A 25,173-nucleotide genomic window follows, 5' to 3' on the forward strand; every position below is an offset into this window, starting at 1 on the left:
CCAGTTCCAGTTCACCTTAGGGATGCATTTAACCGAGAGGTAGACAAATTATTAAAACTAAATATCATTGAACCTTCAGTATCTTCATACTGTTCACCAGTAGTCATGGTTAAGAAGGAGGATAATTCATATAGACTTGCTATTGACTTCAGAGGCCTTAATGCTATAACTCGGTGGGATGCTGAGCCTATGCCCTTAATAGATAGTGATCTACACAAATTTTATGACTCTTCCTTCTATTGCACAGGCATATCATCAAGTAATGTTAGATCCTTCTTCTAAGCAGTACACCGCTTTTCCTACACACCAAGGACTGATGCAGTATAGAACTATGCCCTTCGGTTTGGTAACTGCCTGTGCTACCTACGTGAGACTGATAAGAAAGGTCTTGGGTAATATGCCAAATGTTTCAGTTTATTTTGATAACATTTACGTAATGACATCCACGTGGGGCGAACATATCCAAACATTAACATCAGTTTTGCGTAGGTTACGCTCACATGGCCTCGCTGCCATGCCGAAGAAATGCTTCCTTGGGTATAACAAGATTAGATATCTTGGTCTGATACTTTCTAATAACTCTCTGCAGCCTCTCCCCAGTAAGATCAAAGCTTTATTAGAATTTAAATTCCCAAAACCAAGAAACTCATGCGTAGCTTTCTTGGTTCTGTAAATTTTTATGCACGGTTTATCCCGAATCTTGCTGATTTTACAGGCATCTTATCAGACTTCCTTAAAAAGTCTGTGAAGGAACCTCTTGAACTTTCCGACGTAGCTCGGGAAAAGTTTAATGAGATTAAAAGTATCTTTGCGAAAGACCATATACTTAAGATTCCAGATATTAATAAAACATTTTGTTTGAGAACTGATGCCTCCAATACTGGCTTAGGTGCGGTGTTACTACAGTACCATGATGGTACTCATTTCCCTGTATGCTTCCTAAGCCGGAAACTCCTTCCCGCAGAAACAAGATACTCCACAATAGAAAAGGAATGTTTAGCCCTTGTGTGGGGTATCTCCAAACTTAAATTTTATTTGCTGGGAAAAGAATTCATTTTAGAAACTGACCACAAACATTTGATATACCTAGAAACTTTTAAGGGAACCAACAGTCGCCTCTTGAGGTGGACATTGGCACTCCAGGCTTTTAAGTTCCATATTGTGTATATCAATGGTCCATCCAATTATTTCTCTGACTTGTTAAGTCGTGACAGTCAGTAGAAGATTTCTTGCCTTACGCGACTTCCACATGTTAGAACTTTTTCCTCGCCTATTCTTCTTATAGTCCTTGACTATAAGTCTTGGTATGGGAGAGTGTGAGGGAAAAGTTCAATAGATAGGAGAACATTCGTCTCTCGACCTGCGGGGAGAGAGGACGCTTCTACAGGTTCTCTGGCACGCCACCTGGTGAGGAAAACATAGCATTAGCACCAAGATGGCGGACCGACTGTACCGGCGCATAAATACTGTCTGCATTCAGCTGGTTAGAGGATCTTTAAGCAACGACACGATGAACGTTCTCCTGCCAAACATTATCAGGGACTGTTATGGCATCCCCAATGAAGAGCTGTATGGTGTGGCACTGAATGGAATGTCAAGGGTCTTCGTGAAGTTCATGAGGGCTGACTTCTACTCTACCATCGTAGAAGAATTTCAAGAACGACGGATGAGTATCAATTCGGCAGTGGAAGTATGCTTGCATGATGTGTCTAAGTATTTTACTTGGGTGAAGGTAAGGAATGTACCTTTTGAGGCAACAGCATACAGCCTACAAGATGTGTTCAGTGGTTATGGAACTGTACACTCGACGAGCATGGGAATGTGGAGGGACGGCCCTTATGAGGGGATGCCGGAAGGATCCTTCACACTGAAAATGACCCTGAGGAGACCGATACCATCATATGTTACATTGCATAACCATAGAACACAGGTTTTTGTACACTATGCGGGGCAGAGGAAGACATGCCGTTTATGTGACTCTTATGAGCACATGGTGGCACAATGCCCCAGGAGACAGGGGCCTAGGCGTCAGGAGACAGCTTCTGTGGATACGCCATTAGAAGCCACGGATGTTATGACGGGTGAAGTGGAAAGCCGGGGTACAGGCCTATGGAGTGAGGAGGTCGACAGGGCAGAGGTGGTTTTGGAGACGTGTGTTACACTACCAGTGGAAGCGGGGGGGGAGGGAATATCGCTGTCAGACAGGCCGTTAGATAATGCAGAGTCAGCTCAGGACGGGATTATGGAGGCTGTGCTGAAGGATTTTTTGGAAGAGTCGGAGCATGGTGTGGAAAGTGATGTGAGGTCAGGTGACGACAAGGTGATGGATGAACAGAAGCAGGGTAAGGAAGACTTGAGTGAGGTTCGAAAGGAGAGCAATGTGGTGGTGGAGGTCCATCAAGAAGATGTGGTTGCAGAAGAAATGTGTGTAGAGGGTAGCTCCCGCAAGAGATCAGCGGGGGCATCAGACATGGACGAAGTCCTCACACCAGCGCAGAGGCCTGGGAAGAAGATGTGGGCAGCTGTGGTAGCAAAGGCAAGTCAGGGAGGAGGGGGGGGCAATGGGAAGCTAGGTGGGAAGGGACAGGGAGGGGTTGGAGGGCAGGAACGAGGGATTGATAGAGAAGAACCGAGACCTATGAAAGGAGGACCAAGTAAGCCTCAGCGGCACAGGGGTAAGCCGCCTTTCTTGTAAAATTCAGGTGTGTAACTTTCAATGTAAACGGTCTTAAAACCGAGGTCAAGAGGGTATGGTTAGAGTGGGTTTTGAGGAGATTTAGTATTGATGTCTGTTTTTTGCAGGAACATAACCATAGGTTAGGATGTGAGTTGTTGTTGAAAGGTTATAGGTTGTTTACATGTGATGCTTTGAGGTTGAAAGGAGGTGTGGCTGTGGCGGTAAAGGAGACCAGTCCTTTGCGTATCCTGGGTTGGGAGGAGGGGGGGGGGGGGGTGGGAGGGTTGTCAGGGTGGATGGGTTTTGGGGGGCCAGGAGGGTTAGTTTTGTAGGTGTGTACATGCCAGCAACTAGTAACACTAGAGTGAAGGTGGATTTTGTACGCGAGGTTCTGGTATATCACTTGAGAGGTTTACCTGCTTTTACGGTGATTGGTGGGGATTGGAATTGTGTCATTAGGAAGGGTGATGTGGTTCCGAGGGGGGCGGGTTGTGTTTTGGGGGTTCTGCGGGATGTTTTGCGAGATCTTGGAGTGGTAGATGTGGTGGGAAGTAGGGGATATGGAGTGGAGCACACTTTTATTCGTAGGGGATATGAGGCACGGTTAGATAGGATTTATGTTAGGCAGGGCATAGGTGTGGAGAGGGTGAGGACTATCGATGTGGGTTTTTCTGATCATCGTGCTGTTATAGCAGATTTGAGGGTAGATGGCATAGTGAGAGTTTATGCAGGATATTGGAAATTAAATGTGAGGCTACTTAGGGAAGAGGGTGACCCTACGGGGTTTGAAGATTGGTGGAAATCCTTTTGGGAGACTAGGAATATGGAAATGGATTTGCTGGATTGGTGGGAAATGAGGGCTAAAGTTGAAATTGGGAAATTTTTTAAAGTACGGGGTAAGGAGATGGCTAGGTGGAGCTATGGCCTACAAAATTATCTTGAGGGTCAGTTAAATGACTGTTATGCAGAGGAACGGGTGGGGCGGAGTGAGGACATGGAACGTTTGCGAAATAGGTTGGCGGAAATTCAAAATGAAAAATTTGAGGCAATTCGAGTTAGGGCAGGGTTGGAGGATGTCTTAAGGGGAGATAGGCCATCGGGTTTTGTATTAAGGAGGTTTAAGGAACGGCAGGCGAAGACCACCTTGGCGTATATTGAGGCAGGTACAGGGGGGGGTGGCTTTGAGGAGGGTCAAGGCCTATCCACCACGGAAAATATTAGTTTGTATGCAGATTTTTGGTTTAGGGAGAAGTGGAGGAGGGTTGGCGGGGGAGTGGGTGAGGGACGGTTTGGGGATGAAGGGTTTAATAGGGTATTAAGTGAGCAGGACAGTGACAGAATCGAGGGTAGTATTAATGTAGAGGAGGTGGAGGAGGCAGTTTTTGGGATGTGCCAGGGTAAAACCCCAGGCATAGACGGAATACCAAACGATTTTTATAGGTATCATTGGGGGAGTGTACGTCATTGTCTGGTGGGGGTTTTGAATTGTATGTTAAGTAGTGGGAGGATGGGGAAATCACAAAGAACGGGTGTCACGGTTTTAGTGCCCAAAAAGAAGGAATGCCAAGTTTTGAATGATTACCGTGCGATTACGTTAATGTGCTCGGATTACAAGATTTTTGCTAAGGTTTTGGGCAACAGAATGAGGAAAGTGTTGGGTTTAGTGTTACATAGGGGACAGTTGGGAATTCCGGGAAGAAGGATGAGGGATGGACATGGTTTGATTAGGGATTTTCTAGAGAGATGTACGGGAGGGGGAATACTAGGTTTAGATTGGGTGAATGCTTATGATTGCGTGGACAGAGATTTCTTAGGGGTTTGCTTAGAGAGGTTGGGGTTTCGGGAGGGGGTAGTGAGGTGGGTGAACACCCTGTATGATGGGGCAGAGGTGAGGGTACAGGTCAATGGGAGGTTGGGTGAAAGTGTACCAATGGAGAGAGGTTTGAGGCAGGGCTGTCCGATGTCACAGCTGCTCTTTGCGTGTGTGCAGAATCCTTTTTATGAGTCTGTTGAGAGGGTAATGAACAATCAGGAGATGGAAGGGGGGTGCAAAGGGGGCATTGTTGGGTATGTGGATGATACTACTGTTTTGCTAAGGGGTCAGGAGGAGTTAAGGAGGGTGGGTAGAGTGATTCAGATGTTTGGTATGAATACCGGAATGAGAGTTAATACGGTGAAATCAAGGTTACTAGAGGTCGGTAATTGGATAGGGGGGGGCTTGGGGATAGGGTTGGGATGGACAGTGGTTGACAGAATCAAGGTATGTGGGATATGGTATTTGGCGGAAGTGCAGGCATGCAGAAAGGTAAATTCGGAGTCTGTCATGGGTAAGGTTTTAAGTAGACTAGGAGGTTTAAGTGCGAGGGACTTAGCTTTACATCAGAGGGTAGTGGTGGTAAATTCACTTGTCTATAGCAAGGTATGGGGGGTGGCAGAGGTTTTTCCCTTAGAGGTACGAGATATTGTGGAAATGCAGAGGAGGGTGCTGAAGTTTGTGTGGGGATTTGGGAGGGCATGGTTAAGTAAGGAGGTAGTTATGACGGATGTTCGGAGAGGGGGTTTAGGTTTGTTGTCTTTAGGACTGAGAGTAATGGCTGTATATATCAAGTGGAGGTATATGAGGGAAGGGGGTGTGAGGGGCGCTAAAGTAGGAAGAGTTATGGAGGAGGCACGTAAATGGTGGAGTGGGAAGGAATTGAGGGTTTGTGAAGATATGTTGAGATTTTTATTGACAGTGCAACAGGTGGATAAAATCAAAGTGAAACGGTTGGTGAGGGTAGTGAAAGGTCAAGGAATTATGCAAGGGGTAGCCGTGTATCCAACGTATGATTGGGGGGTTATTTGGAAAGATTTTAGTAAGCTTCGGATACCGGCTAGAGTAAGAGAATTAGTATATAGGTTTATCATGGGGATTCTGGCTTCCAAGGAGGTGTTACGTAGTATGGGGTTTGTGGAAGAGGCTTTTTGTCAGTTTTGTGGTGATGTTGAAACGGCGTTTCATGTGGTCTTCTTTTGTACCTCCTTGGAGTGGGTGAGATCATGGATGGGTGGGGTTATCAGACTGTTGGGGGGGGGGTCGTTTGCCGCTTTTAAGGGCTTTACTACTGGATGTAAGGGGAGTGCCTAGGGATGTTGGAAGGGCTATAATGTATATCATAGTGGATTATCTGGACATTTCATGGGGAATGAGGGGATTAAGGGGTGATATGAGGATAAAAGCGTTGGCGGCCAGATTCTATAGGACGAAGTGTAGGAATAAGTTGGTTTATGGGGCGTCTTGGGAAAAAAGTTTCCCGGAAGGTTATAGGAATCTCACTGTGGGTTCCCTTCGGCGGGGTCCCTGAGGATGGACAAAGGAGTGGTCTCCTTATGGGGGGATGTAAAGGGGGGGGTTGTTTTTGGTTTATGTGGAACTGATGTAGTGTGTAAGAGGAAGGTAGTGAGAATTAGGTATGGATGGTACGCCATGTTTCACGAGATTGTTTGTCATAGTGAGATATAAGTGTGGTTTCCAGGGTTACATTTCTAAGCCTGATGGTTATGTTCACTGGGTTTAAAATTTCCTTGAAAGCCAGGATACCGAGCCCTTAGGATCTCGTTTTTAAGTAATTAGATTGGCACGTTGGTATCAACAAAAATTTTTTCTGAGATACGTGTCAGTTCTTTTGGGACTGGCACATTACAGCAGCCTTATCCTTATAACTACTCTAGTCTTATTTTAGTCTCGGGTTCTTTAAATAATTTACATAGCCTAGTATTGTACCGCTAATGTGGCATGTGGTGTATTATCTTGCATTTTGAGTGTGAACTTCACCATATGCAATGTTTTGAATGTTTGTAATTCATGGTTAACATTAATATTTGATATCATATTGGTGGTGTATATTCTTCTACTTATTACAGTGTATGTGCATAGGAATGTAATGTTTCATATCTGTTTTAGTCTGTAAATTTTGTGTTTTTGTCTTGTTCATGCACTACCAACTTTTAGGTTTTGATGAGGTCAGGGTATGACCTTTCATTAGGATATTTCAATGTATGTTATTTAGAACGGGGACTATACATACGGGGAGGGGGGGGGGTAGAAGTGTCAGCTGTGTCTGCACTGGCAATAATGATTATTATAAAAGGAGGGTTTATAGGTTATGTATATGGTTGTGGGTTATGTATATGGTTGTAATATGGCCTTGATCTATGGTGTTCTTAAAATGTACCTGGATTGTGTACTAGAGGTTTTGTAATATCTAGTATGGTTTTTAATTTTATACTATTATCATTATTGTATTTGCTCTGTTTTAAATAAAAATTATGTATAGGGTTTGGGTTTAAACCCTTTAATGTGCCGAGGTTTGTTATAAAAACTTGTTTTAGGTCATTTTATTATTGTATGTTACATTTATTTTGTTCTGTTTTCTGTAGCAGAATTATTGTATTAGAGGGTTAACATATTAATAATAGTAAAATACTGTTTCTCTATTGTGCATAAAGAATCATACGTTCCTGCGAATTCCTATTGGTTAGGATATAATGTAACATAACTTAACCAATACTCTGTACCCTGTCATAGAGGGTATGTTAGAGATTTGTCTTGTTTTTGTTGTTATGGTAGCTTTGGTTAGGGTCTTTTTACCTTACTGACATGATATGTGTAGTACATATATTGTATGTTAAAGGTGGTTATGGTTTAGTCGTGTATGAAAATTTCAACTTTAGTAATCTTGTGATGATGTACATTTGTATGTTGTTTTTGTTGTGATAGGACATGTCAGGTTTTCATTTTATATTGTTTAAACTATGTAAAGTTTCATTTTGGTGTGTTTGCTGTGGGTACAATGGCTTGGCGGCAACTATTAATGACTGTTATACATTAGTGAGGTTTGCCTCAGCGTGTATTGTTCGCTATAACAAGATGTTATAATACTTGTTCCCGCCAGGAATGACCTGGTACTAGTAGCACAAAAGAATGTTTTGTATTCCTGTACTTGATTATGCATCCTTTGTACTTTTGTAAGGTTTCTAATAAAAATATAAAAAAAAAAAAATAGATAGGAGTAGAGAGGGAATATATATTCCCTCTCTACTCCTATCTATATATATATATATATATATATATATATATATATATATATATATATATATATATATATATATATATATATATATATATATATATATATATTAACAATAATTTCATTGCCGGCTACTCGTTAAGGTAGGGTCAGTCTAGCTCCCGATATTCCCGCCTTTTCTCCCCCAACCCCTAAATTGATAGTTTGTCTGCCGGCTACTAGTTAAGGTAGGGTAAGTCAAGCTCCCGTTTTTCCCGCCTTTTCTCCCCCTCCCTGAAAGTGATAGTTTGACTGCCGGCTGCTTGTTAAGGTAGGGTCAGTCTAGCTCCCGCTATCCCTTCCCCTCCCTCTTCCCCCCCCCCCCGAAAGGTGACGTGTGGGGCTCTGGTTAAACAGTAAATCACTAGACTCACAGCTCCCAACTCTACTGTAAGTACATGCCTGCCTTGTATTCTAGTGGATTTATTGGTTGAAAGCTTCACTTTTGATCAATAATAAACTTAGTCTTTTCAGCCTTGCTCTATGTTGACTGTTGTAATAATCACCACATCTTTCAAGTATCAGACTTACCATGAGGAGTGATTATTTAAACAGTGGGTAACCTGTCTATCTTTCCAGCTTGGATGTCAGAGAGGGTCACCTGGCAATCAACGAGTAGAACAGGAGAAGGACTAACGTCCAGAGACTTCTCCAGGTTGTATTGAAGTACCTGTGCACCTGTATGAAATTGCAGGACGTAACTACACAGCATTGCAGTGGTAAAGAACCTGCTTTCCTGTCTTCGGGATAGAATACTCACTGGTATACTGTGAAGAACTAGCCAGTGGTGGTCACCAACACCTGCGACCCCCCCCCCTATCATCAGCAACGGCTACGATTTCAACAACAGTGTCACCAACACCAGACACCCCAGTAGATATTAGCGTTGAGTTCAAATGTTATTTTATTCATTTAATTTTTAATTTTTCTTTCAAATAGGATATACCTTTCATGTTTTATTGTTTTATGTTTAATTTAATAAATAAAGTGTTTATCTTTGTGAATTATTATTTCTTTTTCTATTCATTAATTTTCCTGAGGAGGAGCCAGCCTGAGTAATACTGTCTGAAGTTGTTACAGGGCTGAGTACGCCTTCACAATAGCAGATGAACAAGGAGGCTTTAGGAAAGGTAGGGGGTGTGTGGACCAGGTGTTTACAGTGAAACATATAAGTGAACAGTATTTAGATAAGGCTAAAGAGGTCTTTGTGGCATTTATGGATTTGGAAAAGGCGTATGACAGGGTGGATAGGGGGGCAATGTGGCAGATGCTGCAGGTGTATGGTATAGGAGGTAGGTTACTGAAAGCAGTGAAGGAGGAGCCAGCCTGAGTAATACTGTCTGAAGTTGTTACAGGGCTGAGTACGCCTTCACAATAGCAGACGAACAAGGAGGCTTTAGGAAAGGTAGGGGGTGTGTGGACCAGGTGTTTACAGTGAAACATATAAGTGAACAGTATTTAGATAAGGCTAAAGAGGTCTTTGTGGCATTTATGGATTTGGAAAAGGTGTATGACAGGGTGGATAGGGGGGCAATGTGGCAGATGCTGCAGGTGTATGGTATAGGAGGTAGGTTACTGAAAGCAGTGAAGAGTTTTTACGAGGACAGTGAGGCTCAAGTTAGAGTACGTAGGAAAGAGGGAGATTATTTTCCAGTAAAAGTAGGCCTTAGACAAGGATGTGTGATGTCACCGTGGTTGTTTAATATATTTATAGACGGGGTTGTAACAGAAGTAAATGCAAGGGTCTTGGCAAGAGGTCTGGAATTAAAAGATAAAGTATCACACATGAAGTGGGAGTTGTCACAGTTGCTCTTTGCTGATGACACCGTGCTCTTGGGAGATTCTGAAGAGAAGTTGCAGAGATTGGTGAGTGTGCAAAAGTAGAAAATTAAAAGTGAATACAGGAAAGAGTAAGGTTACGAGGATAACAAAAAGATTAGGTGATGAAAGATTGGATATCAGATCGGAGGGAGAGAGTATGGAGGAGGTGAATGTATTCAGATATTTGGGAGTGGACGTGTCAGCGGATGGGTCTATGAAAGATGAGGTGAATCATAGAATTGACGAGGGAAAAAGGATGAATGGTGCACTTAGGAGTCTGTGGAGACAATGAACTTTGTCCTTGGAGGTAAAGAGGGGAATGTATGAGAGTATAGTTTTACCAACGCTCTTATATGGGTGTGAAGCATGGGTGATGAATGTTGCAGCGAGGAGAAGGCTGGAGGCAGTGGAGATGTCATGTCTAAGGGCAATGTGTGGTGTGAATATAATGCAGAGATTTCGTAGTTTGGAAGTTAGGAGGAGGTGCGGGATTACCAAAACTGTTGTCCAGAAGGCTGAGGAAGGGTTGAGGTGGTTCGAACATGTAGAGAGAATGGAGCGAAACAGAGTGACTTCAAGAGTGTATCAGTCTGTAGTGGAAGGAAGGCGGGGTAGGGGTCGGCCTAGGAAAGGTTGGAGGGAGGGGGTAAAGGAGGTTTTGTGTGCGAGGGGCTTGGACTTCCAGCAGGCATGCGTGAGCGTGTTTGATAGTGAATGGAGACAAATGGTTTTTAATACTTGACGTGCTGTTGGAGTGTGTGCAAAGTAACATTTATGAATGGGTTCAGGGAAACCGGCAGGCCGGACTTGAGTCCTGGAGATGGGAAGTACAGTGCCTGCACTCTGAAGGAGGGATGTTAATGTTGCAGTTTAAAAACTGTAGTGTAAAGCACCCTTCTGGCAAGACAGTGATGGAGTGAATGATGATGAAAGTTTTTCTTTTTCGGGCCACCCTGCCTTGGTGGGAATCGGCCAGTGTGATAATAATAATAATAAATATATAACACTATTCTACCCGCCTCCAGGAGTCAGGATCGGCTCTTCAGCTTCCCTAAATCATTTCATAAATGTTAGTTTGCTCATATTCCCACAATACGTCTAGTCTGAAAAAGCATTTACCTCCGTTCGTTTCTAGCACACTCGTGCATGCTTGCTAGAAGTGTTAGCCATTCGCAAGCAAATCCTCCTTTACCCACGTCTTCCAATGTTTCGTTGGACGACCCCTGCCCCGCGTTTCTTCCAATACAGATTTATATACCTTCCAAGTCGTTACATTTCGTTCCATCCTCTCTAAATGTCCGAATCACCTCAACAATCCCTCCTCATCCCTCTAGATCAGGGGTGGGGGACTTTTTTCTGCCAAGGGTCATTTAATTATTTATAACATCATTTGCGGGCCATACAAATTAATTTTTTTTTTTATTATCACACTGGCCGATTCCCACCAAGGCAGGGTGGCCCGAAAAAGAAAAACTTTCACCATCATTCACTCCATCACTGTCTTGCCAGAAGGGTGCTTTACACTACAGTTTTTAAACTGCAACATAAACACCCCTCCTTCAGAGTGCAGGCACTGTACTTCCCATCTCCAGGACTCAAGTCCGGCCTGCCGGTTTCCCTGAATCCCTTCATAAATGTTACTTTGCTCACACTCCAACAGCACGTCAAGTATTAAAAACCATTTGTCTCCATTCACTCCTATCAAACACGCTCACGCATGCCTCCTGGAAGTCCAAGCCCCTCGCACACAAAACCTCCTTTACCCCCTCCCTCCAACCTTTCCTAGGCAGACCCCTACCCCGCCTTCCTTCCACTACAGACTGATACACTCTTGAAGTCATTCTGTTTCGCTCCATTCTCTCTACATGTCCGAACCACCTCAACAACCCTTCCTCAGCCCTCTGGACAACAGTTTTGGTAATCCCGCACCTCCTCCTAACTTCCAAACTACGAATTCTCTGCATTATATTCACACCACACATTGCTCTCAGACATGACATCTCCACTGCCTCCAGCCTTCTCCTCGCTGCAACATTCATCACCCACGCTTCACACCCATATAAGAGCGTTGGTAAAACTATACTCTCATACATTCCCCTCTTTGCCTCCAAGGACAAAGTTCTTTGTCTCCACAGACTCCTAAGTGCACCACTCACTCTTTTTCCCTCATCAATTCTATGATTCACCTCATCTTTCATAGACCCATCCGCTGACACGTCCACTCCCAAATATCTGAATACGTTCACCTCCTCCATACTCTCTCCCTCCAATCTGATATTCAATCTTTCATCACCTAATCTTTTTGTTATCCTCATAACCTTACTCTTTCCTGTATTCACCTTTAATTTTCTTCTTTTGCACACCCTACCAAATTCATCCACCAATCTCTGCAACTTCTCTTCAGAATCTCCCAAGAGCACAGTGTCATCAGCAAAGAGCAGCTGTGACAACTCCCACTTTGTGTGTGATTCTTTATCTTTTAATTCCACGCCTCTTGCCAAGACCCTCGCATTTACTTCTCTTACAACCCCATCTATAAATATATTAAACAACCACGGTGACATCACACATCCTTGTCTAAGGCCTACTTTTACTGGGAAAAAATTTCCCTCTTTCCTACATACTCTAACTTGAGCCTCACTATCCTCGTAAAAACTCTTCACTGCTTTCAGTAACCTACCTCCTACACCATACACTTGCAACATCTGCCACATTGCCCCCCTATCCACCCTGTCATATGCCTTTTCCAAATCCATAAATGCCACAAAGACCTCTTTAGCCTTATCTAAATACTGTTCACTTATATGTTTCACTGTAAACACCTGGTCCACACACCCCCTACCTTTCCTAAAGCCTCCTTGTTCATCTGCTATCCTATTCTCCGTCTTACTCTTAATTCTTTCAATTATAACTCTACCATACACTTTACCAGGTACACTCAACAGACTTATCCCCCTATAATTTTTGCACTCTCTTTTATCCCCTTTGCCTTTATACAAAGGAACTATGCATGCTCTCTGCCAATCCCTAGGTACCTTACCCTCTTCCATACATTTATTAAATAATTGCACCAACCACTCCAAAACTATATCCCCACCTGCTTTTAACATTTCTATCTTTATCCCATCAATCCCGGCTGCCTTACCCCCTTTCATTTTGCCTACTGCCTCACGAACTTCCCCCACACTCACAACTGGCTCTTCCTCACTCCTACAAGATGTTATTCCTCCTTGCCCTATACACGAAATCACAGCTTCCCTATCTTCATCAACATTTAACAATTCTTCAAAATATTCCCTCCATCTTCCCAATACCTCTAACTCTCCATTTAATAACTCTCCTCTCCTATTTTTAACTGACAAATCCATTTGTTCTCTAGGCTTTCTTAACTTGTTAATCTCACTCCAAAACTTTTTCTTATTTTCAACAAAATTTGTTGATAACATCTCACCCACTCTCTCATTTGCTCTCTTTTTACATTGCTTCACCACTCTCCTAACCTCTCTCTTTTTCTTCATATACTCTTCCCTCCTTGCATCACTTCTACTTTGTAAAAACTTCTCATATGCTAACTTTTTCTCCCTTACTACTCTCTTTACATCATCATTCCACCAATCGCACCTCTTCCCTCCTGCACCCACTTTCCTGTAACCACAAACTTCTGCTGAACACTCTAACACTACATTTTTAATCCTACCCCATACCTCTTCGACCCCATTGCCTATGCTCTCATTTGCCCATCTATCCTCCAATAGCTGTTTATATCTTACCCTAACTGCCTCCTCTTTTAGCTTATAAACCTTCACCTCTCTCTTCCCTGATGCTTCTATTCTCCTTGTATCCCATCTACCTTTTACTCTTAGTGTAGCTACAACTAGAAAGTGATCTGATATATCTGTGGCCCCTCTATAAACATGTACATCCTGAAGTCTACTCAGCAGTCTTTTATCTACCAATACATAATCCAACAAACTACTGTCATTTCGCCCTACATCATATCTTGTATACTTATTTATCCTCTTTTTCTTAAAATATGTATTACCTATAACTAAACCCCTTTCTACACAAAGTTCAATCAAAGGGCTCCCATTATCATTTACACCTGGCACCCCAAACTTACCTACCACACCCTCTCTAAAAGTTTCTCCTACTTTAGCATTCAGGTCCCCTACCACAATTACTCTCTCACTTGGTTCAAAGGCTCCTATACATTCACTTAACATCTCCCAAAATCTCTCTCTCTCCTCTGCATTCCTCTCTTCTCCAGGTGCATACACGCTTATTATGACCCACTTCTCGCATCCAACCTTTACTTTAATCCACATAATTCTTGAATTTACACATTCATATTCTCTTTTCTCCTTCCATAACTGATCATTTAACATTACTGCTACCCCTTCCTTTGCTCTAACTCTCTCAGATACTCCAGATTTAATCCCATTTATTTCCCCCCACTGAAACTCTCCTACCCCCTTCAGCTTTGTTTCGCTTAGAGCCAGGACATCCAACTTCTTTTCATTCATAACATCAGCAATCATCTGTTTCTTGTCATCCGCACTACATCCACGCACATTTAAGCAACCCAGTTTTATAAAGTTTTTCTTCTTCTCTTTTTTAGTAAATGTATACAGGAGAAGGGGTTACTAGCCCATTGCTCCCGGCATTTTAGTCGCCTCATACGACACGCATGGCTTACGGAGGAAAGATTCTTTTCCACTTCCTGCTATATTTGGTCAAACATTTAATTAACTCATGCTTAATGTGATGGCTGGAACTGCTTCTTTTTGGTGAGGTGTGTGATGTTAGCTGGTATTGATCATGTTGCTACTCACAGCTACTTTTCCAGGTTTGCGTCGGTCAGTCTGGAGCGCAGTCGGAAAAAACTGCTTGCTATAAGGCATCTTCATTATTCTGCTTACTTATTTGTATTTTAAGTTTCGATTTTTTATATTATACTCTGTAAATCAGTATAGGGGAGAGTTAATATAAATTTATGTTGCTATGAAAAACACTCCTAAATTTATTGAATTTCCAGTCTCACCTGGGGTTGGCTTAGCAGGGCCAGACCAAATGATTTCGAGGGCCTTGTCAGGCCAGCGAGACGTATGTTCCCCAGCCCTGCTCTAGATTATACTTTTACAAATCCTGCGTCTCATAATCTCCAATTCACGGATTCTCTGTGTAATATTCTCACCACACACTGACCTCAGACACGACATGTAAACAGTCTCCATTCTTTTTGTTTCTGCAACATTTAGCACACATACCTCACACATTATACTTTCATTCCTTCACCTCTTTGTTTCCATGAATATGACACAGCAAATAGTTGTGTTAATAATTTAAAGTAAAGTGAAATATAATAATTTAAAGCATAGTAATTTTTCAAAATTTACAAGTAAATACGTTGTCAAATGTTTACCTTTTATTAAGAGCTGGAATGAGGGGGTTGTCCTTTGAGCTGATCATTCCAAGAATCAAAGGCAAAAATTCGTCTTTTGAAGAGTAGAATGAACACTCTCCTGGAAGATATGTATATATAGAATGTCGTACTTAACAAGCTGAACTTTTTGGTCAAGCTGAACTTCCTTTATAATTAAACTTTTAGAAAAAAATATTTTCCAAAAAGTAAGAATATTTACATTTCATTGACAATGAAATAAAGATTATTATTTTTGAACCATAACTAACTTAGGAATCTCACCTGACTTACCTCAGTCTAACGCAATTTATTTATATAAATACTGCTACATATGTCATAGGTTATTCTAACTCTAATTAATATTATTCATAATTAATGATACATGTTTTTATCGTCACGCTCAGATCAATTTCCACTGATCTACAGCTAATTCAGGAAAATGCAACTTTAACATATATATATATATATATATATATATATATATATATATATATATATATATATATATATATATATATATATATATGTATATATATATATATATATATATATATATATATATATATATATATATATATATATATATATGTATATATATATATATATATATATATATATATATATATATATATATATATATATATATATATATATATTTTAGAATATGCAAAACAACCACTGTGAAGGAATCGTGAAATTCCAAGTGCTTTCGTGCCTTCTCACATTATCAAGGAACTATAAGAGATAGGAGTTTCGCTATTTTTTCACAGTATGCCTTAGACAGGGATATGTAATGTCACCATGGTTGTTTAATATATTTATAGATGGGGTTGTAAAAGAAGTAAATGCTAGGGTGTTCGGGAGACGGGTGCGATTAAATTTTGGGGAATTAAATACAAAATGGGAAGTGACCCAGTTAGTTTTTGCTGATGATACTGTGCTTATGGGAGATTCTAAAGAAAAATGGCAAAGGTTAGTGAACGAATTTGGGAGTGTGTGTAAAGGTAGAAAATTGAAAGTGAACATAGAAAAGAGTAAGGTGATGAGGGTATCAAATGATTTACATAATGAAAAATTGGAAATCAAATTGGGGAGGAGGAGTATAGAAGAAGTGAATGCTTTCAGATATTTGGGAGTTGACGTGTCGGCGGATGGATTTATGAAGGATGAGGTTAATCATAGAATTGATGAAGGAAAAAAGGTGAGTAGTGCATTGAGATATATGTGGAGGCAAAAAATGTTATCTATGGAGGCAAAGAAGGGAATGTATGAAAGTATAGTAGTACCAACAATCTTATATGGGTGTTACGTACGGGGCAACTACTTAAGCCTGATTAGCCCTTTCTTGCAATAAATGAACGGGATTGAATATCCTGTTCCAAATGAAATCATTCAAGGGTTCAGTAGTAAACAATCACAATGTTTCTTTCCGGTTTTCATTAAGTTTCTTAATAAACCATAGAAGGGTTTTATATTAACTATAAAAAGGTTGCACCATAAAACAGAGTACTCATGAAATTTACACTTGAGTTCACTTAAAAGATAATACACAATATTCTGTCTTGATTATAGTACTGAATGGCTCTAGTATCATAAGACATTCACTTCACGTAATAACCCTTTGCTTGACTCAATCCCAATGAGACAGAAAACGTAACACTTCAATAATAAGTCACTCTTTTACAACTTTCAAAACATATTAAGTGAGATTAGGAATATTCTACACTTAAGTCCTCAATGTAAGTTTGGATCCTGCCTCAACTATATTATTTCCCAGACTATTCCACTTCCTGACAACTCTGTGACTGATGAATAGTTCCAAACATCCTTGTGATTCATCTGAGTCTTCAACTTCCAACTGTGACCTATTGTTGATGTGTCCTATCTCTGGAACATCCTGTTTCTGTCCACCTTGTCGATACCTCTCAGTATTTTATATGTCATTATCATATCCCCCCATCTCTTGTGTCCTCCAGTATAGTCACGTCGATTTCCCTTATCCTCTCGTAGCTCCCCTTAGCTCCGGGACTAGTCTTGTTGCAAACCTTTTCACTTTCTCTAGTTTCCTTACATGCTTCACTAGGTGTAGGATCCAAACTGGTGCTGCATACTCCAATGCATGCTTAACGTACATGGTGTACAGGGTCATAAACGATTCCTTATTAAGATGTCGGAATACTGTTCTTAGGTTTGCTGGCACCCATATGCTGCAGCAGTTATTTATATGATGTGCGCCTTAGGAGAAGTGCCCAGTGTTATACTCACCCAAAGCTCATTTTCCTTGAGTGAGGTTTGGAGTCTGTGGCTCCCTAGACTGTACTCCGTCTACGGTCTTCTTTACCCCTCCCCAATCTTCACGACTTTGCACTTGGTGGTGTTGAATTCCAGGAGCCAGTTGCTGAACCAGGCCTGCAACCTGTCAATATCCCTTTGTAGTTCTGCCTGGGCCTCGTCCGACTGAATTCTTCTCATCAACTTCACATCATCTGCAAACAGGGACACTTCTGACTCTATTCCTTCCGTCATGTCGTTCACATACACCAGAAACAGCACTGGTCCTAGGACTGAACCCTGTGGGACCCTGCTTGTCACAGGTGCCCTGTTACGGAATACTGTAATAAAGTTGGTAGAATTACCGACAATATGTAAAGTAAAAGGACACAAGTGCAACTAATGTGACATTTTATTGTGGCAACGTTTCGCTCTCCAGGAGCTTTATCAAGCCATTACAAACAATACATGGACACAGAGGGTATATAAAGGCTCAGAGTGAGGTGCAATACTAGTGAGGTACCATTTCGATGTTCACTAGTGGTGGTAGTAGTAGTAGTAGTAGTAGTGACAAAAGTAATACAATATGGTAGAGCAATTAATTCGTACATGAGAAAAAGGATATAAAAGCTATTACTTGGGTAACATAAAAATAGGTTGGACAAATATAGACTGGAAAGAGGCAGCTTGTTTCAGTGTTCACTCTCTGTAATGTGCTTTGTGTAGTATAACAGGAGATACTATGTGATGGCAGGGTTTACTGTTTTCAGGAGGATTCTTGCTAAGACTTCAGAGATGGTGAACCTGCCGTTGTTTTGTTTAATTGTATTCGAAACAGCGATCAGTGCTGATTCGAGGCACTTGCGTCTGCGGAAATTAGTTTCTTTGTTCAAAGAAACTACCGTCCTGCCAGATGACTGTGAAACAGAAACCTGTAACTGTTTTACATGATGGTAGGATTGCTGGTCTCTTTTTCTGTCTCATAAACACGCTGGATAACAGGGATATCTTGCTACTCCTACTTACACTTTGGTCACATTTCACAGACACGCATATGCATATATATATATATACCTACATTTAGGTTTCTCGCCTTTTTCTAAATAGCTCTTGTTCTTCTTTATTTCTTCTATTGTCCATAGGGAAGTGGAAAAGAATCTTTCCTCCGTAAGCCATGCGTGTCGTATGAGGCGACTAAAATGCCGGGAGCAATGGGCTAGTAACCCCTTCTCCTGTAAACATTTACTAAAAAAGAGAAGAAGAAAAACTTTATAAAACTGGGATGCTTGAATATGAGTGGATGTAGTGCGGATGACAAGAAACAGATGATTGCTGATGTTATAATTGAAAAGAAGTTGGATGTCTTGGCCCTAAGCGAAACAAAGCTGAAGGGGGTAGGGGGGTATCGGTGGGGAGAAATAAATGGGATTAAATCTGGAGTATCTGAGAGAGTTAGAGCTAAGGAAGGGGTAGCAATAATATTGAAGGATCAGTTATGGAAGGAAAAGAGAGAATATGAATGTGTAAATTCAAGGATTATGTGGATTAAAATAGAGGTTGGATGCGAAAAGTGGGTCATAATAAGCGTGTATGCATCTGGATAAGAGAAGAGTGTAGAGGAGAGAGAGAGATTTTAAGAAAAAGAGGATAAATAAGTATACAAGATATGATGTAGGGCGAAATGACAGTAGTTTGTTGGATTATGTATTGGTAGATAAAAGACTGTTGAGTAGACTTCAGGATGTACATTTTTATAGAGGGGCCACAGATATATCAGATCACTTTCTAGTTGTAGCTACACTGAGAGTAAAAGGTAGATGGGATACAAGTAGAATAGAAACATCAGGTAAGAGAGAGGTGAAGGTTTATAAACTAAAAGAGGAGGCAGTTAGGTTAAGACATAAACAACTATTGGAGGATAGATGGGCTAATGAGAGCATAGGCAATGGGGTCGAAGAGGTATGGGGTAGGTTTAAAAATGTAGTTTTAGAGTGTTCAGCAGAAGTTTGTGGTTACAGGAAAGTGGGTGCGGGAGGGAAGAGGAGCGATTGGTGGAACGATGATGTAAAGAGAGTGGTAAGGGAGAAAAAGTTAGCATATGAGAAGTTTTTACAAAGAAGAAGCAATGAAAGGAATAAAGAGTATATGGAGAAAAAGAGAGAGGTGAAGCAATGTAAAAAGGGAGCAAATGAGAGAGTGGGTGAGATGTTGTCAACAAATTTTGTTGAAAATAAGAAAAAGTTTTGGAGTGAGATTAACAAGTTAAGGAAGCCTAGAAAACAAATGGATTTGTCAGTTAAAAATAGGAGAGGAGAGTTGTTAAATGGAGAGTTAGAGGTATTGGGAAGATGGAGGGAATATTTTGAGGAATTGTTAAATGTTGATGAAGATAGGGATGCTGTGATTTCGTGTATAGGGCAAGGAGGAAAAACATCTTGTAGGAGTGAGGAAGAGCCAGTTGTGAGTGTGGGGGAAGTTCGTGAGGCAATATATAAAATGAAAGGAGGTAAGGCAGCTGCGACTGATAAGATAAAGATAGAAATGTTAAAAGCAGGTGTGGATATAGTTTTGGAGTGGTTGGTGCTATTATTTAATAAATTTATGGAAGAGGGTGAGGTGTCTAGGAATTGGCAGAGAGCATGCATAGTTCCTTTGAATTAAGGCAAAGGGGACAAAAGAGAGTGCAAAAATTATAGGGGGATAAGTCTGTTGAGTATACCTGGTAAAGTGTATGGTAGATTTATTATTGAAAGAATTAAGAGTAAGACGGAGAATAGGATAGCAGACGAACAAGGAGGCTTTAGGAAAAGTAGGGGGTGTGTAGACCAAATGTTTACAATGAGACATGTAAGTGAACAGTATTTAGATAAGGCTAAAGAGGTTTTTGTGGCATTTATGAATTTGGAAAAGGCGTATGACAGGGTGGATAGGGGGGCAATGTGGCAGATGTTGCAGGTGTATGGTATAGGAGGTAGGTTACTGAAAGCAGTGAAGAGTTTTTACGAGGATAGTGAGGCTCCAGTTTGAGTATGTACGAAGGAGGGAGATTATTTCCCAGTAAAAGTAGGCCTTAGACAAGGATGTGTGATGTCACCGTGGTTGTTCAATATATTTATAGATGGGGTTGTAAGAGAAGTAAATGCGAGGGTCTTGGCAAGAGGCGTGGAGTTAAAAGATAAAGAATCACACACAAAGTGGGAGTTGTCACTGTTGCTTTTTGCTGATGACACTGTGCTCTTGGGAGTTTTTAAAGAGAAGTTGCAGAGGTTGGTGGATGAATTTGGTAGGGTATGTAAAAGAAGAAAATTGAAAGTGAATACAGGAAAGAGTAAGGTTATGAGGATAACTAAAAGATTAGGTGATGAAAGATTGGATATCAGATTGGAGGGAGAGAGCATGGAGGAGGTGAATGTATTCAGATATTTGGGAGTGGACGTGTCAGCAGATGGGTCGATGAAAGATGAGGTGAATCATAGAATTGATGAGGGGAAAAGGGTGAGCGGTGCACTTAGGAGTCTGTGGAGACAAAGAACTTTGTCCTTGGAAATAAAGAGAGGAATGTATGAGAGTATAGTTTTACCAACGCTCTTATATGGGTGTGAAGCATGGGTGATGAATGTTGCAGCGAGGAGGAGGCTGGAGGCAGTGGAGATGTCATGTCTGAGGCCTATGTGTGGTGTGAATATAATGCAGAAAATTCGTAGTTTGGAAGTTAGGAGGAGGTGTGGGATTTCCAAAACTGTTGTCCAGAGGGCTGAGGAAGGGTTGTTGAGGTGGTTCGGACATGTAGAGAGAATGGAACGAAACAGAATTACTTCAAGAGTGTATCAGTCTGTAGTGGAAGGAAGGCTGAGTAGGGGTCGGCCTAGGAAAGGTTGGAGGGAGGGGGTAAAGGAGGTTTTGTGTGCGAGGGGCTTGGATTTCCAGCAAGCATGCGTGAGCGTGTTTGATGGAGTGAATGGAAACAAATGGTTTTTAATATTTGACGTGCTGCAGGAGTGTGAGCAAAGTAACATTTATGAAGGGATTCAGGGAAACCGGCAGGCCGGACTTGAGTCCTGGAGATGGGAAGTACAGTGCCTGCACTCTGAAGGAGGGATGTTAATGTTGCAGTTTAAAAACTGTAGTGTAAAGCACCCTTCTGGCATGACAGTGATGGAGTGAAAGATTGTGAAAGTTTTTCTTTTTTGAGCCACCCTGCCTTGGTGGGAATCGGCCAGTGTGATAATAATAATAATAATAACGCTCCTTATGTCATTTTCCGGGTTTGTACTGAATCCGAACGCATATTATTCCCGGGCAGTTTGAGTGGCCAGGGGACAGGATGAGATGAGGTGTGGTGAGTGTCAGTTCGTGGAGCACAATACTTGCAACAAGATGTCCTAATACATTACGATATGTGTTTATTAGGGATGGTGTTTTTTGTAAGTTTGTCCCATATGTTATTTTATTGCTCTCATGTTTACCTGTAAGGCCCTAGTATGCAGAGGCCTGTTTATGCAAGAGTACTGTATGGTGTTTTACCTGCAGGAAATTAGTCTACCAGACAGAAGTGAAGACGGGGTTGTGTATGTCATGGTGCCTCCCTGATGATTTATTTTGTTTAACCTGTACTTAACTCTGTGAAGAAGTGTCTTGTGGGCTCCCGTGGACTGAACCAAGATGCCCTCCATAGAGCAACTTTACCATCAGCTTAAGGAAGAATTGAGGGCAGCGAAGATGGAGATACGGCGATTGACCGAGGAGAACAAGAGGATTCGTAGTAGTCCTCCTGTTTCGAGTCCTCAGGTCAAGAAGGGATCGTGGTCAGTGGCTGGACAGCAGGGGACGACGAAGTTGACGATCAAGAAGACGAATGGAAAGCCAGAAACGATGAAGAAGAAAGAGACTGCTGTAGAAACTCTTCTGGAAACCTCCAACGCATTCTCGGTGCTACCCGACGAATGTGAGTCGACTACTGGGATCGTCACAGTTAGATACATGGATAGGGCATTCTGCTTGAAGGACAGGAGTAAGAGACAGAGGGTTTGCTTTCCTGGGGCTGGGATGGAGGACATTGTTAGCCGGCTTGACAACATCATGAACGGTAATGGGATTAATCCTATTATTTGCCTCAGTGCTGGAGGCAATGATGTAGGCAAGCGTAGAAGTGAGGATTTAGTTAGAAGTTCAGGACAGCTATAGACATAATTAGGAAGAAGGAGGAGCGCCCTGTTATATGTGGCATTTTGCCAAGAAGAGGTGTTGGTAATGAATGGTTGTCCAGAGCAATTGGTATTAATTGTTGGCTGGATAAACACTGTAAGGATAATGCAGTACCATTCATTGACAACTGGGACAACTTCTATGGCCGAAATGACATGTATGCCAGGGATGGGGTTCACTTATCCAGGGCAGGTGTGGGTTTTCTTGCTAACTCAGTTGAAAGGGTTGTTAGGACTTTAAACTAGGATTGGTTAGAGGAATGAGTTTAAAAATGATAAATAATGAGTATGGATATATTGACTTATGCTCTGATATTAAGAATCTTAATAGTAACTGTCATGGAGTAACTCTGGGTAATGATAATTTCAGGAATTGTGTAAAAACAAAGATCAATAGGAAAAATGTGCAGAAGAAAAAACATATGATGGTATTTTATGCTAACAGTCGAAGTGCAAGAAATAAAATTAATGAACTACGTTTGGTAGCATGTGCTGGGAACTTTGATATCATTGCATTAACTGAAACGTGGAATGATTTAAAGAGTCGGGATATGACTGCTCAGTGTAATATTCAGGGATTTAAGTTGTTCAATGTGGATAGATCTAATGGGAAGGGGGGAGGAGTTGCATTATATGTTCGAGAAAATATTAATTGTTGCATAAAAACGGGTATAAAAATAGATGGAGCAGTAACAGAATCTGTTTGGGTAGAGTTCGTAGAGGGTCAAGAAAAACTAATTCTAGGTGTAATATACCGACCTCCAGGCTTGGATCACGATTGAGGGAGACTTCTTTGGGACGAAATTGTTAGGGCTTCTAGACACAATAACATAGTCATAGTAGGGGACTTTAACTTTAGTCAAATTGACTGGAATTCTTTGACATGTAATCTAGAGTCCAGTGACTTTATGGAAACAGTTCAGGACTGTTTTCTGAAGCAGAGCATAACAGAGCCTACCAGGGGTAATAATTTGCTAGACCTAGTCTTGTCAAATAAGGAAACACTCGTGAATAATCTGGAGATCACTGAAGAGCTTGGCGCAAGTGATCACAAATCCATCAGTTTTAGCATTAACTGGGAATGCAAGAATAATGATAATACAGTAAAAATCCCTGATTTTCGTTCTGCTGATTATAATGGACTTAGGGAACACCTGTCTAATCTTGATTGGGGTTATCTAGCTATTGATTTTATTGACGATGATCATACTTATGATTATGAAGGGATCTGCTTTTATGATTGTTTCCTTAATAATATACACAGTGCCCAGAGTATATACATTCCCCAGAGAGATATTAGGTCTAATAATGATGATCCCAAATGGGTTAACAGGAGGCTAAAGCATCTATTAGGGGAGAAAAGGGGAATTTATAGGCGCATCAGAAGAGGAGAGGTTAACCTTACTGACCAATATGTTCAGCTTAAAAGAGAAGTAAAAAAGGGGATTAGAAAGCCTAACGTGGCTATGAAATTAAAGCTGCTAATGAATCAAAGACTAATCCAAAGGGGTTCTTTCAAGTGTATAGGACGAAAGTGAAGGAAAAAGTAGGACCTCTGAAAATTGGGAATGGACAGCTGACGGATAATGAACTGGAAATGTGTTCCTTATTTAATGACTACTTTTTGTCAGTTTGTGCACAGAAAGATGTAAATGAGATTCCAGTAATTAACAATTATTTGGTTCATGATGAATTTAAGTTAACTAATATTACTGTCACGAGGGACGTGATTATTAAACAGATAGACAAACTGAAACAAAATAAGTCCCCGGGACCCGATGAGTTGTTTTCAAGGGTACTTAAGTAATGCAAGATGGAGCTTAGTCAGCCATTAACGAGTGTATTCAATGCGTCCATCCTTACCGGTGTTTTGCCAGAGTTGTGGAAGATGGCTAATGTGGTTCCTATATTCAAATCAGGGGATAAGTCCACTCCTTCAAGTTACCGTCCAATAAGCCTGACATCTATAGTGGGCAAGTTATTAGAATCAATTATAGCTGACATTATCAGAAGTCACCTTGAAGAGCATAACTTGATAAATGAATCTCAGCATGGATTCACGAGAGGTCGTTCCTGCCTTACAAACTTACTGACGTTCTTCAATAGAACATTTGAGGCAGTTGACAGTGATAAGGAATATGATATTGTTTATTTGGATTTTAGTTGTGTACGAATGGTATACAATACCGACAAAATGAGATTAAGACACATGTGCAACATCTGGGTATCTTTATTGTAGACGTTTCGCCAACCAGTGGCTTTATCAATACAAATTCTAGAATTTGAATTGATAAAGCCACTGGTTGGCGAAACGTCTACAATAAAGATACCCAGATGTTGCACATGTGTCTTAATCTCATTGGATTTTAGTAAAGCCTTCGATAGAGTACCTCACAAGAGACTCTTAAGAAAAGTGGCAGGTCATGGTATAGGAGGTAAAGTTCTAGCATGGATTGAGGCATGGCTTACCAATAAAAGCAGAGAGTTACCATTATTGGAGTGAAATCTGAATGGGGATTAGTCACTAGTGGCGTTCCACAAGGATCAGTTTTAGGCCCTCTCTTGTTCATAATTTACATTAATGACCTTGATGAAGGGATTACTAGTGACATGAGTAAGTTTGCTGATGATACAAAGATAGGCCGTATAATTCACTCTGAGGAGGATATC

At 41.2% G+C, this 25,173-nt stretch overlaps 1 protein-coding gene across 1 annotated transcript in view; it reads right to left on the bottom strand.

The window, feature by feature from the left end:
* LOC138852454 (probable glutamate receptor) overlaps window positions 1–25,173 on the bottom strand; it is a 234,986-nt gene that overhangs the window by 25,684 nt on the left and 184,129 nt on the right. Inside the window, exon 9 of the mRNA XM_070083128.1 lies at window positions 15,029–15,128. Within this exon, the coding sequence (XP_069939229.1) occupies window positions 15,029–15,128 (100 nt within the window). The remainder of the gene's footprint in view (window positions 1–15,028; window positions 15,129–25,173) is intronic.

The sequence above is a fragment of the Cherax quadricarinatus genome, chromosome 9 (genome assembly GCF_038502225.1).
Source record: "Cherax quadricarinatus isolate ZL_2023a chromosome 9, ASM3850222v1, whole genome shotgun sequence".
NCBI classification, from domain to species: Eukaryota; Metazoa; Arthropoda; class Malacostraca; order Decapoda; family Parastacidae; genus Cherax; species Cherax quadricarinatus.